At 40.7% G+C, this 14130-nt stretch overlaps 2 protein-coding genes across 2 annotated transcripts; one reads left to right on the top strand and one right to left on the bottom strand.

Annotated features, from left to right (window-relative positions):
* Window positions 1-4428: 4428 nt before the first annotated feature.
* On the bottom strand, window positions 4429-7578 carry LOC105230199 (probable cytochrome P450 317a1). Its single transcript, XM_011210836.4, has 2 exons — window positions 5306-7578; window positions 4429-5245 (listed from the first exon to the last, which is right to left on the bottom strand). The coding sequence occupies exons 1-2, from the start codon at window positions 6456-6458 to the stop codon at window positions 4818-4820; spliced, it is 1581 nt and encodes a 526-aa protein (XP_011209138.2). The 5' UTR covers window positions 6459-7578; the 3' UTR covers window positions 4429-4817.
* Window positions 7579-10346: 2768 nt separating this feature from the next.
* On the top strand, window positions 10347-13017 carry LOC105230200 (cytochrome P450 6a9). Its single transcript, XM_011210837.4, has 2 exons — window positions 10347-12235; window positions 12308-13017. Exons 1-2 carry the CDS (start codon window positions 11137-11139, stop codon window positions 12733-12735), a joined length of 1527 nt encoding a protein of 508 aa, XP_011209139.2. The 5' UTR covers window positions 10347-11136; the 3' UTR covers window positions 12736-13017.
* The last annotated feature ends 1113 nt before the right edge of the window (window positions 13018-14130 follow it).

Below are 14130 nucleotides of genomic sequence, written 5' to 3'. Positions count from 1 at the left end.
GTCGATATGCATATATTTGACCGTTTCACTTGCACTTTTTATGCGTCTTTTTGATGGAAAATATATAAATGTTAGAGTTACCACAATTTTGTAAGAGTTTAGGAGTCACTCATACTTTTGGCAACAATGTTTGAAAATTCTTTGAGTCGCTTGACTTTATGTTCACACGATATTTGCCTAGTTTTTTGGTGTATCAAGAAGTGACCGATCAAAAACTCGATGATAAATCAATTTGGAACGAACCCGTATTCATATCCTGTCAAAGGCTTTCACCGCCACAGCATTAGCACAATAGAATTACTTCCACAGATTTCAATTTTAATTAACATTTTTTGTTAATAAACTAGTTCCCTTTATTATCGACTTTAGTAGGTCAATTAGTTGACGACTAATGGTTACGAACACTTTGAGAATCACAGTAAGACTAAATACCATTATAATGCATCTGTTGCAAAAACGTATTTCTTTGCCGGCGCTTTAGATCTTGTTTAATGTTGTCTCACAGTGTGTAAACATGGAACAAGTTGTGGAAAAGATACAGAAAAAAGTTTGCTCGGGATTAATACTTTCTTACACAGCAGCAACGCCGGAAAGGAAGGAACACATTATCTTCTATTTCATCCAATTGGATGTCAGTTGGTTTTCCGTTATCTGCTTATATTCTGGCATTGAAACTTTGGATCTCCTCTTCTGCTGAGCTTAGTAAATGCTGTCCAACAACCAGAACTGTGATTGTAAGAGCCTTATGGCTCAGAGTATACCATAAGAGATTCTCCGAACTACTGGCCCTTAGCAAAATCAATTTAGTCGCAATGGTAGGTGTTCTGTTTGGATGCTGTCCAATAGGGGTACACGCGGTGCGGCTAAAAATTCAGTCGGACCCTCTTTCTCAAAGTTGTATGTAGGAAGACGAAACCCGCCTTTTGGTAGACCGAGATGGAAATATCTTAGTAGACGAACCTAGAACCTAGTTAAGTGGCTGGGATTAATAATAACCATGAATAAATGTGTAGTATGTTAAAAACGCGTCGTTGATTTATGAGGATCTGGTGATTTTTTTTGCGAAAGATGTATAGATGAAAGCGAGACCCGGCTTTTGCCAGACTGAGGTTGAAATATTTCGGTATACACTCCTTTGGTGAACCTAGCGAAGTGACTAGGATTCATCTAAATTTTTAGTAAGCTCAACATGCTTCCACGATTTAAGAGGATCTGATGATTTACTTTTGAAAGAGTATGGGTAAAACAAAGGACGAATATCTGTCCAAGTGAGTTCAATCAATTTTGGATCAACCCAGCGATCTAATCTAACCTAACTTTTTTTTTTTAAATTTTTTTGGGAGAGATATTGTAATTATATTTTGTCTCGAAATAGTATAGACTATAAAGAATAAGTATTATGGAAAATCTACGCGGTTTTTACGGTTCCAGTCAAAAGGGCCATTGCTTAAGCTCCATCCAAATTTCTTTTGAGAAGAGCAGTCTTAAAAATTCATGAGTCGTTTGTTATCTTGACATATGTATATAGTTATAAACAGAAGGAAGATCTGGATCCAGCATTTAACAGCAGTACAAATGGAACTAATTTATATTTCAACATTGAAGATCAAATTTGACCTGTAATGATCCTTGAAAATCGATGGCTCGAAGCCGGTCACAGGTCCATGGTCCCTCATGCAAAGTTATTCACATAGATCCGTATAATATTTCCAGCAACGCGATTGTACTGAAAAACATTGAGCTGCCCTAATGTGTATATAATGTATATACTTGTTGACCATCTGCAATATTCCCAAAAAATATATTTGTTTCGACCCACTGTACACTGCGTTGCTTGCCGCGGGAAACGTTTCACTGCGTTCATTGGCAGAGTTGCTTGGCTTGTTATGTTACGCTTCGCTGCGGCCGCAGATATCGCTTACCAAGGCTGCATGGGTAGAATTAGTTGGTTGAATGGGAACGAAAGCAGCGCTCCTCAGCAGCTGCAATGCTTCAATGAAGTTACTAAAAGGTGCAATTTGCCAATCAACTTTATTACACGCGCCCGTATTGTTATTGTAAAGCGGTGTATCACCAGTGTAGAGCTTGTTGTAGCACAATGTAGAGGATGTCATAAAACAATGTTCGACATATGTATGTTGGCGCTGAGTGCGCTGCATATCCGAGTACATATGTAAAAGTCCAGCAAATAAATTTGGTAATAAAGCATTTAATTCGGTATTTATACAGTTATGCTGATATAAATTTATATTTTATAGCTGACAATAAAATAATGTCAATAAAGAGTGAAACTAACACAGCAGAGTCTTAGAGCTGTTTGTAGGCTTGCTGTTGCTGCTGCAGGCTGCCGCTGTCTATTTGACTTTTAGCTCGAACGCATCAACAGACTAATTGCGGACAGTTATTATCGGCAACGGAGCGTTTTGGCTTTCTTTCGAGCAAACACAGCAGACCAAGCGAAGGCTCGCCGGTTTGACCCGCTCGTTCGCGTTTGTGGTGCTGCTTAAGCCGCAACTCGGGCACTTATGTTGTTCAGCTGTCAGCTGTAATCCATCAGCTGAGCGAAAGAAAGTTGTTAGTTTGCGGGTTTTGTGGTTTTCATTGTTGTTGTACATATTTATGCGTACGCTATGAATTGCGATTCTTACGCCATTATATTCCAGCAATGTTGTTGTTTTGTTGTGTGGCAGCTCGCAGTTTTAAATACGCCGTGCCGTCCGCGCTTATTTGGAGTTTGTATTTGCAAATGAGTAGGGTCACCTTGACCAGCTGTGAACCCCGCCATCATCACTTAATTGAATGCTCGTAATTTACTTGCAATTTCGGGCTTTGAAAGTGAAATGTGAGACTTAAAAACTAATACTCGCGTGTAGTCTGTGTAATGCTGCGTGGAGAGCAAATTGGGTTTGTTCCCACGATTGCTAACTTAACTGAATAGATTGCTAAGCTACATTGCATAACAGATGATATACATATAACTTATATCTAGGGCTAGACTATGTTTTTGCAATTTGTATTTTTGTTTGTGTATTTTAAGGTTGACTATGGTATATAGCCATTGTATATTAACAGAGCAGGTACAATTTTGATATTGGATATTGAGCAAAGCAAATGGGTATGGTAGTAAACGAGGGCAAGACGAAATATCTCCTGTCATCAAACAAATAGTCGTCGCCCCGCGACTTGGCTCCCTCGTCACTGTTGACAGTCATAACTTCGAAGCCGTAAATAATTTCGTCTATCTTGGAACCAGTATTAACACCAACCACAACGTTAGCCTCGAAATCCAACGCATAATATCTCTTGAAAACAGGTGCTTGTTCTTGCTAAGTAGGCAATTGAGAATTAAAGTCCTCTCTCGACAAACAAAAACAAAAGTCTATTAGTCATACATTATTCCCATCCTGCTATATGATGCAGAGGCATTGACTATGACAACATCTGACAAGTCGACGTTACGAGCTTTCGAGATAAAGGTTCCTATCTAAGGCCTTCAGTCACTGAGTTAAGAGGTGGTCAAGATAACAAACTTCAATAAGTATTGCTTGCTCATGTTGAAAAATCAGCTGTTTGGTTAGTTTAGGTTAGGTAAATGGACTGTCCTCTAATTTCTATACAAGTGCTAGAGCGCAGAACTCTTAAGCATGGTTCAAAAAGTCCGCCGGTTATCTACAAAGCTTCTAGAGCCAGCCATAAGATTATTGAGCTGGTTGATGTATACACCAGGAATTTGGCAAGGTTCGTAGAAAGTACGGCAATGGTAAAAATTGGACAGTGAAGGAGAAAGCGTCAGGATGTTTTCACCTCATTCCTCCTTCCGGCAACTTTGAGCAGGTTCGTCGTCGAAAATCTGTAGCCTCACTACGTTAGAGCCAATTGGACAGTGTTCAGTTAAGACACGTATCATTGCAGCCATGTATACCTTGATAAGAGGTAATAGGTCTATGGACTCATTGCGTTCCACACTACGTCAGAAAGCCTTTGCAACCCTACAACGGCTGGTTGCTGACTGACTCTTGCTTATTCATTCGGGACCTATAGATCCAGCGCCTGAGTGCACGACTAGAGGAGAACACCTGCTCGTTCCCATTCTAATAGGATTTGGGCACGACTAACTATTCTGACGAGCTCATCGACTTTAAAGTTTCCGACGATTCCGTTATGGCCAGGTATCCAGACAAGTTTAATATGGAAGTAGCTTGATGCTGCTGCTAGTAGAGTCGTGGACACATTGACCAGTTTGAGCTTTTGGTTAGCGAACACAGCATCTGTGTAGCTTTATGCTATAGGTCCGCTATCGGTAGGCTTGAAAGACTTTCAGGTGGTCTTTCAAAAAAAAAAGAATCAGCTGCTACATGATAAATATTAATTTCTCTAAACATAGAGACAATGCTCAGGGTATGCGAAAGGGAATTAATAGCTAGAATACTGCTTTTACAAAGATAGTATGTCATTTATTTACATTTCTTATTAACATTGTTGTTGTAACTGATATACAAACTGTCTCTACACTTAAAGCTAAGTCAATACTGCTCGGCAGTGGAATTCTCACCGCCTCTAACTAGACTCTCGGATACTGTTCTTCCAAACAAACAGTTATTTAACCTCCTAATTAAAGCATTTCAAATAAAAAAAATCGAAATTAATAACTATATAACACTGCATCCCTTCCTAAAACTCACAGTAAAGGTGTGTTATTTAAATTTCAAGGCTTAAATCGGCCTAGGCATAAATAAATATTTACAATAATGCTCATTTTCTGCTACTAAGGGACCCTGTAAAAACGTAAAATAACCTAATAATGACATGGCATACGGCTAAATGACCACTTCAGCCTCCCTGCCCTCCGGCTCCTCATTGAGCGGGTCCACACGCAGTCTAATCACATTCTGTGGTTTGACCATCAAACGCGTACGATCCACACTGAAGTGGTAACGCGTGATCAATTGTGCTATCAGTAGGCGCATCATAAGCTGCGCAAAATGCAGGCCAATGCAGCTGCGTGGACCCTCGCCGAAGCCCAACCACATACACATGTCGCGTCGCTTGTTGTCGCCGCGACCGAAGCGTTCCGGTTTGAATATGAACGGCTCGGGATAGTATTCGGCATCGTTGTGTATGGCATGTGTCGGTACGATGATGAACATATTTTTGGGTAGCGTATATTTGTTGTTATTCGGCACGGGGAAGTCGGTGAGTGTGCGTCGTATTAGATAGGGTACGATCGGATGCATGCGTATGGTCTCTGAAATTGAGAGAATAAATGAGTTTTATGCTCTGTTGATGTATACAGTAGGCAACGCACCTGATATGACTTGACCCAGAAACTTGAGCTCACGTATGCAGTCGTACGAGAGCTCATTGTTGTGGCGTTGTAAAGCTTCTTCCACCTCGTCACGCAACTGCTGCTGTATGGGTTCGTTTAAAGCCAACTCATATAAGACATATGTAATAGTGTGTGTGGTGGGACGTAAGCCGGCTTTAAGAAACGTAATCGCATGCGCCGCCAACTCGTCCATCAAGTGTTCCCGAAGCTCCTTCATTGTTTGATCTTGCACTTCGTGCGTACTCAATTCCTGCTGCATTAAGTTGATCAGCATTTGGAGATAGTCTTTCTTTTCGATGCCACTCTTTTCGCGCTCCGTGACCACTTCGTCGATGAGCCCTATGAAATAGTCTTCTACTACCTTTGAGGTGGTGCGCAGCTTGAGTTTCTTACTTAAACGCGGGTAGCGGCGTAAAACAGCATTCGCAAACTCACTATGACGTGATGTCGTATTTTCCAGCTGAGTCATATCATCGAAAACATCGAGCGGATATTTCTGCTGGCGTTGCGCGTTCAAATCGAAAACACATGCTGCCAAACTGGCTAACACATACCGACGCATTTGTGTACGTATTTCAATGTAACCGCTGTGTGCGCGCTCATCTCGCACCAGCTGATCGAAACCGTTCAGCCACTCGGCGGACGAATCGCGCAAACCATCGTACAGGTGGCGCATTTCATCTTTGCCGAAGATCGGCTCTAGTCGCAAACGCATCTCTTTCCACTCGTTACCGCGTCGGCTGTATAAATCGGCAGAGAGCGGATCGTCTTTGCTGTTGTGGTAGATGCCGCGATCGTTGAAATTCGAGAAGTTCTTGATTAGTATCTGCATAATCAATTCGCGGTCGAGTATGAGTGCACGCGGCTGCAGGTGGTGATAAAAACCGCAAAATGGACTTCGGCCCTTGAAAGTGCGATACAGTGAATCATAGTGCTCCAGCTCCTCCCATTCCAGTGTCGGCCGCAATCCGAGCAAGCGCTGCAGGATTTCAAATTCCGGTGCGGGAGCTTCGAAGGGCACCTGATGCCAACGCCAGTAGTTGCGCTTGTAGCAGATGAGTATGAGTGGCGTAATGACGAAAATGACGAACACTGCCAGCACAACACCAACAATTAACCAAACCCACCACATTTTCTGTGTTGTTTTGCTATTTTATTTGTAAATGCGTTGGAGTTCCAGCTGTTCGCTTGCCCTTTTCAAGGCCACATTGGCACGTAGTCACTGGACAGTAAAACGCACGAGCGAATAACGCGCTAATTTATTTAAAATATATGTATTTTCTGCTATCTGGTTACACACATGCGCCTCACCCCGACACCGCCGGCACCTGTTATTCTCGCTTAACACTGAAGTGCTAAACACTTGACTGTCGGTAAGTATTTTTCGCTGCCGCTCAACGTGCCTTTCAACCGCTTACTAAGCGTTTCGATTACCTCAGTACTTTAGTTACTCGTACTCCGCGTTGCTCTCGCGCTACGCTTTTCCGACGGAGTCAATTGTGGAGCTTTTTCCGTTCGCCCATGCTCGCCATATACGCTTTATAACATTTTTATTATCGCCACTATAGGTGAGCGATTTTTTAATTGCTTTCTTTACGGGTTGCGGCGGGTGTTAGAAGGGGTTCTGTTGGGAGTTCGCATCAGCAGTGGAGGCAGCAATTATTCAAACATTTCGTTACATCACACAGTGCGGTGTTGCTGTTTAGGCGAACATGGGAAGACAAAGCGAAACTGCCGCGCTAGCTCACGGTGTATTTAGACTGCTCAATACCAAGTGAGTTTCCGCTTTTGGGCTTAACGAAAACGCAGTTTACCGTAAGCGTTACAGTGCCGCCGTACTACCGGCCAACAGCGGAACGATGTTTGCACTTCCTCCAATATTTGAGTACACGAGTAAGTGTCTGTTTGCGCTAGCAACTTAGCATTCTACTAGCTTGTCGCAACGCAATAAATTCTCATAGCGCGCAGCATCCGCGCCAATGCCAGTGGTCAAGCTGGCAACATTGTGTGCACTAAAACTGGCAATAACTCTCGCGCCACCGAACGCTTTAAATGCGCTTTGTTTTATTGACATTTTTCTAACAAATGATATTTATCTGTATAACTATTTCGAGTACGTTTGCTTGCATCATTCAAGCTGCTCGGCGATAATTTTATTTATTGCCCGCGCTTTGGCGCAGTTCAGAGCGTGTGACTAAGCGGTCGTGGGTGCAGATAGACCGGTATATTGTATGCCAGTCAGCGCCGATATATATATGTAGTTGTTTCGACTTGTTTGGCGCTCGACGGTTTGTGTGTGTCTGTGTGTGTGTAATTAGCGGCGTTAACTAGCATGTAATATACTTATATTACACATTTATTACTAAAACAAGTATTCTTTACTGGGTACTGCTCAGATAATGCCTAGAACAGAGTGGTGTTTGGTAAGTGGAGGTATAAAATCAACAGTGGAGCGTATAATAAGCACTATCTTATCAAAGTTTGAAGCGATAAAAATGAAAGTAAATCAGCGCACAATTTTGCGATAAAAACCGAAGAGATTAGATTTGTGTTACTTCAGTCTCAGCAGTACTTTGGGTCTACATAGTTTACTAATAAAAGCGTTGTTTTGCTTTTCTAATCATATAAATTTTATTTGCACCCCCCAACTCGAATCATTCAGGGGAACTAGCAGGAATAGAAATACGTAGAGTAGCTCTCTCTCGCATGAGTTCCAACTCACAAATAACAATAAAAAATTTTCTGACTTTGCAAAGCACTTTCATTTGCTCATGCTTTTCATTTAGCTTAGTGTGATTCTCAACGCTTTAATTAGAGTTAGAAACTTAAGTAACTTCTAGCCTTTTCGCACTGCCCAATTAATTTAGTACATACGGATTATATTTGAGTAACTAGTTTTTGGCTTTCGCACAGCCGGCTACTCGATCAACGATAGGTTCGATTAAGTATCAGCTGTTAAGCTGCCTTCTTCATTTTATATATTTTTTTTTAAATTAAAATTCTTCAGCTGAGTGTTATTTTATCAAAGCATACAAACAGATTTACATCCAAGACAACAACCAATAGAGTTTAACAGGGCCAAACTTACAGCATGGACAACAACCTGAGGAGTTGTATTCCAGTTTCAACTCAATTTGAATTCAATACTTAATCTCATTGATTAATGTAGGAAAATACGATTTTTATTTTGTATAGTAAAATGATCTAAATTAGTACTTTAATTGAGCAAAGGCCGGTTAATTGATGAACTAACTTCTGGGCGAAAAGGCTGTTAACCGTATTAATGGGATATCGGCACACTCTCTTGCACGAACTCAAGTCGATAACTCTCTTGTTGCTTCAAGATGCAATTTTCCTGACAAGAGATTAGAAGCGAGCAGAGAAATGGCGAATCGAAAACAACTATTATATCATATGAATATTTAATGAATCCCGAAACGTTCCGAACGCTATCGGGTTTGCGTTTCTATGCATACAGAAGAACACTTATAAAAGAATTTGTAATCAGTGCTTATCATTTCGCGTTCGATACAAATCGCTTCTAAGCAGGCTTATAGGTATGCACTATACGAGTATTGTACATTTTCATTTGTCGATAATTTTGAAGTGGGATGGAAGAAGTTGTCTAAAGAATGGTGATTGTGATAAAAGTTTCATATACGAAGCATAAGCAATTGCCGATGACTTGCCATATTTAATAACAATAACAAAAAATTAAGCATTTGTCATCGTTAGGCAAATAAAGAATAAATTTGAAGTTATTTGCACTTTAGATTATCTTGATTTTTAACAATTCGTTGGAAATTTTGATCCATGATTAAGTGATATTCTTTGCAAAGCAGCACGAATGTCTAGTGTTGCGTAAAACGAAATTCAAATGCATACCCAGCAGACATTGAACAGCTCAATTTCTTGAAGTTAGATACAACAACGGAAGATATTTGAGAGCAAAGGCGAAAATTCCCGGCAAAATTGTCTGGGTATTTCAATGTCGTAGTAAGCTGAGCAGAAAGAAGCGGCCTAACTGTCAATCCAAATAAAACTGAACTGGTTTAATTTATCAGAAGGTCTAAATTTCCGATGTATCAACTTCCTGATTGGGGCGCTCTCAGCTTTACCCTGTTGAAAGGGTACAGGACTTTAGTTTCATGCTTGATAGAGAGCTATCATCGAAGCCCAATGTTGAGGATTAAGGAGGGATAAGGGACTAGTTGCTTTATATTGCTGCAAAAGAGCTATTGGGAAACGGCGGAGACTCTCACCAAGAGTAGTGCTTTGACTTTACGAAACCGTAGTTAAGCCAATACCGTTCTTTGTTGTATTTGTCTAGTGGAGAGCAATCGGTAAAGACACACTCCTTAAACAGCTGGAACGACCTCTGCTACGAACAACACCAACGATGGCTCTTAATGCCGTCAAAAGCATTGCTGCAAAGCCGCCTTGGACTGACTGACGGTATCTACGAAAGATTCTCCTTTTGAAAAAACAAAAGAACCCTCATTGACTAGTAGTCTTCGCAGGCATTGGGCTTTTAATTTAATGTAGAGAAGTATATCAAAGGGTGCGTGTCAAGTAGTTAATTATGATTGATTCTAATTGATCGTTCTGAGTGTAGTTAATTGAGATATCGTTTTGTGATTTACATTTACAGCGAATACAAAAGAGTATTATTATTTACTGCTGCATACAACACTTAACAGCGCTGCGATTCTCTAGAAATTTATAATCAATTATGCCACACATATATCCATATATATTTACTTATACATAAATTCTTCGTACACTCGCCCGTTCAGTGATAAGGCATACGCTTCAGTGCGTGAAAAGTCAAACAAAGCAAAGCGACCGGTTTTTGTAGTGCTCTACGGACATACATACATACATACGCGTCAATATGCATACATACAAAATTTCATGGAAACATAGCATATATGTGTATATATATAAATTATATATGTATATATATTTTTTTCTTGTATTTCGAAACGAACTTGGCTGATATCCGCCCAATAACCAGGAGAGCCATGGTGAATGTGGGAACCATGCGAGTATTTGTTTAGTGAATAAGAGAAATAAAAAGAACAAATTTGTAAATTTTTTATCAAATAAAGACCCTAAAGTGAATGATATCAATGTAAATAATATAATTATATTATGGCAAACTGAACGCAGGCAGCATTTTTAAATGAGGGATATGCCAGCAAAATTAACAGGGGCCTTTTGTACCATATTGATTAAAACAAGGGCCCAATAACGGTAAATAATGAGAGTGGCAGAACGAGGTTATGCGCTCAAGCATAAATATAAGAAAACAGAGTTTAAATGAGACTACGGAACAGAGCAAGCTTACAAATCTCTGTTTCAAATACTAGACTTCGCTTGAACTTGTGTTCAATTCCCGCTAAAGATAATATACTTGTATGACAATTCAGAGCACAAAACTACACTCAATCTACTCGCCATGCGTAATGTTTTTGCTGGGTTATTGCGAATTCTTTTGCAAATACTCGGACTTGCCATTGCACAATGGCCTTATCTACAGTACGATATAATTTTCTGTTTGCCGACAGCCTATTTATGTTTATAAATAACTTAACCGATTTTCCATTGTCAGTTGTAAAGAGTATAAAGACCGCATCGCATCGACGTTATCAATTCGCAATTTATGGTTAGCGTTTCGCAGAATTTCCAATTCTGTCGTGCTGTGCGCTTGCACTTAGCTCTCTTAGTTATTGTTCTTACTAAATATATTTTCACTCGTAAAACGCTTTGCTATTGATCAGTTGCTCGTTAGCCGGTGAACTAAAAGAATGTCGGCGTTTGCATTTTTAATAGCCGTGCTGTTGGCGTTGCTCTCTTTTATTTACTATTTGCTGCAACGGCGCATGAATTATTGGCGCTACCGAGGCATACCGCACGATGCGCCACACTTTTTCGCCGGCAACTTGAAGGGTTTGATGAAAACGCGCAGTTTCGCCGAAATTTTGCGTGAAATATACACACATCATCGCGGTTCGGGTCCTTTCTGCGGCTATTATTTGTTTCAACGCCCCGCCGTTTTGGTGTTGGATCGAGCGCTCATTAAAAGCATACTCATCAAGGATTTCAGTAATTTTGCCGATCGCGGCATTTTCCACAACGAAAAGGATGACCCGCTCACCGGCCATCTCTTTCGCTTGGATGGTAAACAATGGCGCGGATTGCGTAATAAGCTGACACCAACCTTCACTTCGGGCAAAATGAAATTCATGTTTCCCACGATATTGAAGGTGGCCGATCAGCTGATGGTCGCCGTTGAGAAACGCTTGGCCAGCGACGAGCATGTGTGGGACTGGAAGGAGATGATGGCATGTTTCACCACCGATGTGATTGGCAACTGCGCTTTTGGCATCGAATGCAACAGCCTGCAAGACCCCAATGCGGAGTTTCGTGTTATGGGACGCAAGCTAATTGGGTCGCGTCGGCACGGGCCACTTATTAACGCCTTCATTAATAGTTTTCCGAATATGGCGCGTCGTCTACGTATGGCCATAATGCCGCAGGAGATTACAGACTTCTTTTTGCGCATCGTGCGTGAGAATATCGAATATCGTGAGCGTAATGGGGTGCACGGCAATGACTTTATGAGTATTTTGATGGAACTCAATAAGGGTAAACACTTGAAGAGCGAAAACGATCAGTTGCGCGCGTTGAGTGTGAGCGAGATGACAGCACAGGCATTTGTGTTTTTCGTTGCCGGTTTTGAGACCTCGTCCACAACATTGGCATTTGCGCTGTACGAATTGGCATTACAAACCGATTTACAAGAGCGTCTGCGTAAAGAGATCGAGGAGACTATACAGCGGCATAACGATGAGTTCACCTATGAGTGCATGGAAGACATGCAATATATGAAACAGGTGCTCTCTGGTGAGTAAGCAATGCGTACTTCTGTGTTTGTTTTTGTGTATAAATTTACATTGTATCTCTCCGCCATAAAAGAGACTCAGCGGAAATATCCGATTGCACCGAATTTGATGCGTCAAGCGGCTGCTGATTACGTGGTGCCCGGCCATCCCAAATATGTGATCAGGAAGGGCATGATGGTCACCATACCCACAATTGGCATACACTACGACCCGGAAATTTATCCGGATCCCGAGAAATTCGATCCGGAACGTTTCTCCGTGGAGGCGGTGAAATTACGCGACTCTGTCGATTGGCTGCCCTTCGGCGACGGTCCGCGAAATTGTATTGGCATGCGCTTCGGCCAAATGCAAATGCGCGTCGGCTTAACTTATTTGCTGCGTCGGTATAAATTTACACCTTGCGCACAGACGCAAATTCCAATGGAGTTCCAGAAGACTTTCCCCTTGTTTCCGCAAGGCGGCATTCATCTGAAGGTTGAGCCAATAGAAACACGCACGTAATGCACTGACATACATACATACTTATTTATATTTAAGTCCACATGCGTACTTAAGCCATTATACATACATATGTACATGCATATATACACATATTTTTATATACATACATACATACATATATTTACATTTATACTCGTAAAATTGTTATACCAGCGCTTATTCGTTTATGGTTGTTAAGTAACGGTAATAATTCCAACTTTGTCAATTAAATTCTCATTTCGACTAGTCAAAATGTCAGCTGATCTAAAAGTATAGAATAAAAGGTTGTTTGAAATAAATTAATTACATGGTTTTCGATTTTTCGAAAAATCAAGGTGAAAGAAAAATTAACGCCGGTTTATTGACTTGGCGCTCGGGGAACACGCTAGTGTTTGCTAACCGCTACATGCCATATTAATTGTATGCTAATTGATGTTTTCGTGCAATAGTTTTTGTTTGTGTGTTATAAACAATGAAATTGCGTTCTATGCCTTTTTCGTCGCTGCTCGAACGAGGTGGGTCCATCTGGCTTGTTTGTAATTTGAAAGTCTAATTTGCGTTTGTATAGTATATACAGGGTGAGTAAATGTTGTGTAGAAACTTTTGATGTGTGTTTTTATTTCTTCTTCTTTACTGGCGTAGACACCGCTTACGCTGTTATAGCACAGCGAGTGGAGATCTTTCTCTTCCTCTGCTTCCCCCGGCGGTTACTGCGTCGAATACTTTCATAGCTGGATTGTTTTCGTCCATTCGGACAACATGACCTAGCCAGCATAGCCGCTGCCTTTCAATTCGCTGAACTAAGTATGTCAATATTGTCGTATATCTCGTACAGCTTAGCTTTCCATCGAATGCGATATTCGTCGTGGCCAACACACAAAGAACCATAAATCTTCCGCAGAACTTTTCTCTCGAAAACTCGTAACGTCGACTCATCAGTTGTTGTCATCGTCCATGCCTCTGCACCATATAGCAGGACGGGAATAATAAGTGACTTATAGAGTTTTGTTTTAGTTCGGCGAGAGAGAAATTTACTTCTCAATTGCCTGATTCATAGGATGTGGCCATCGTCTACCAAGCTGTAGTTATTTTAAGATTTATATTTTTCTTTGTCTGAAGAGAACATTACTTTCAGTTATGTACTGAGTTTAAAATATTGTCAATCGAAATGAACTACTTGAGAACAACGGCTCCAAAAATCTCTAATTTCGTTGCCTAATTAGATAATGGTTAGAAAAGAGTCGTCGGTTATTAAACTACAGATTCTTCTACTCAAAGCTAGTTCAAATTTCTTATTATTTTTCCTAAACGCAAGTTCAACTGTACTTAAAACGTTTAGAGCGTTCGTAAAATATACATATACACATACATATATGCTATATATGTATGAATTATCGCTTGTTTACTTATATATGC

The sequence above is a fragment of the Bactrocera dorsalis genome, chromosome 3, assembly GCF_023373825.1.
Source record: "Bactrocera dorsalis isolate Fly_Bdor chromosome 3, ASM2337382v1, whole genome shotgun sequence".
Lineage (NCBI taxonomy): Eukaryota > Metazoa > Arthropoda > Insecta > Diptera > Tephritidae > Bactrocera > Bactrocera dorsalis.
Note: the sequence above shows the minus strand (reverse complement) of the source record. Positions and strands in the feature narration are given on the sequence as shown.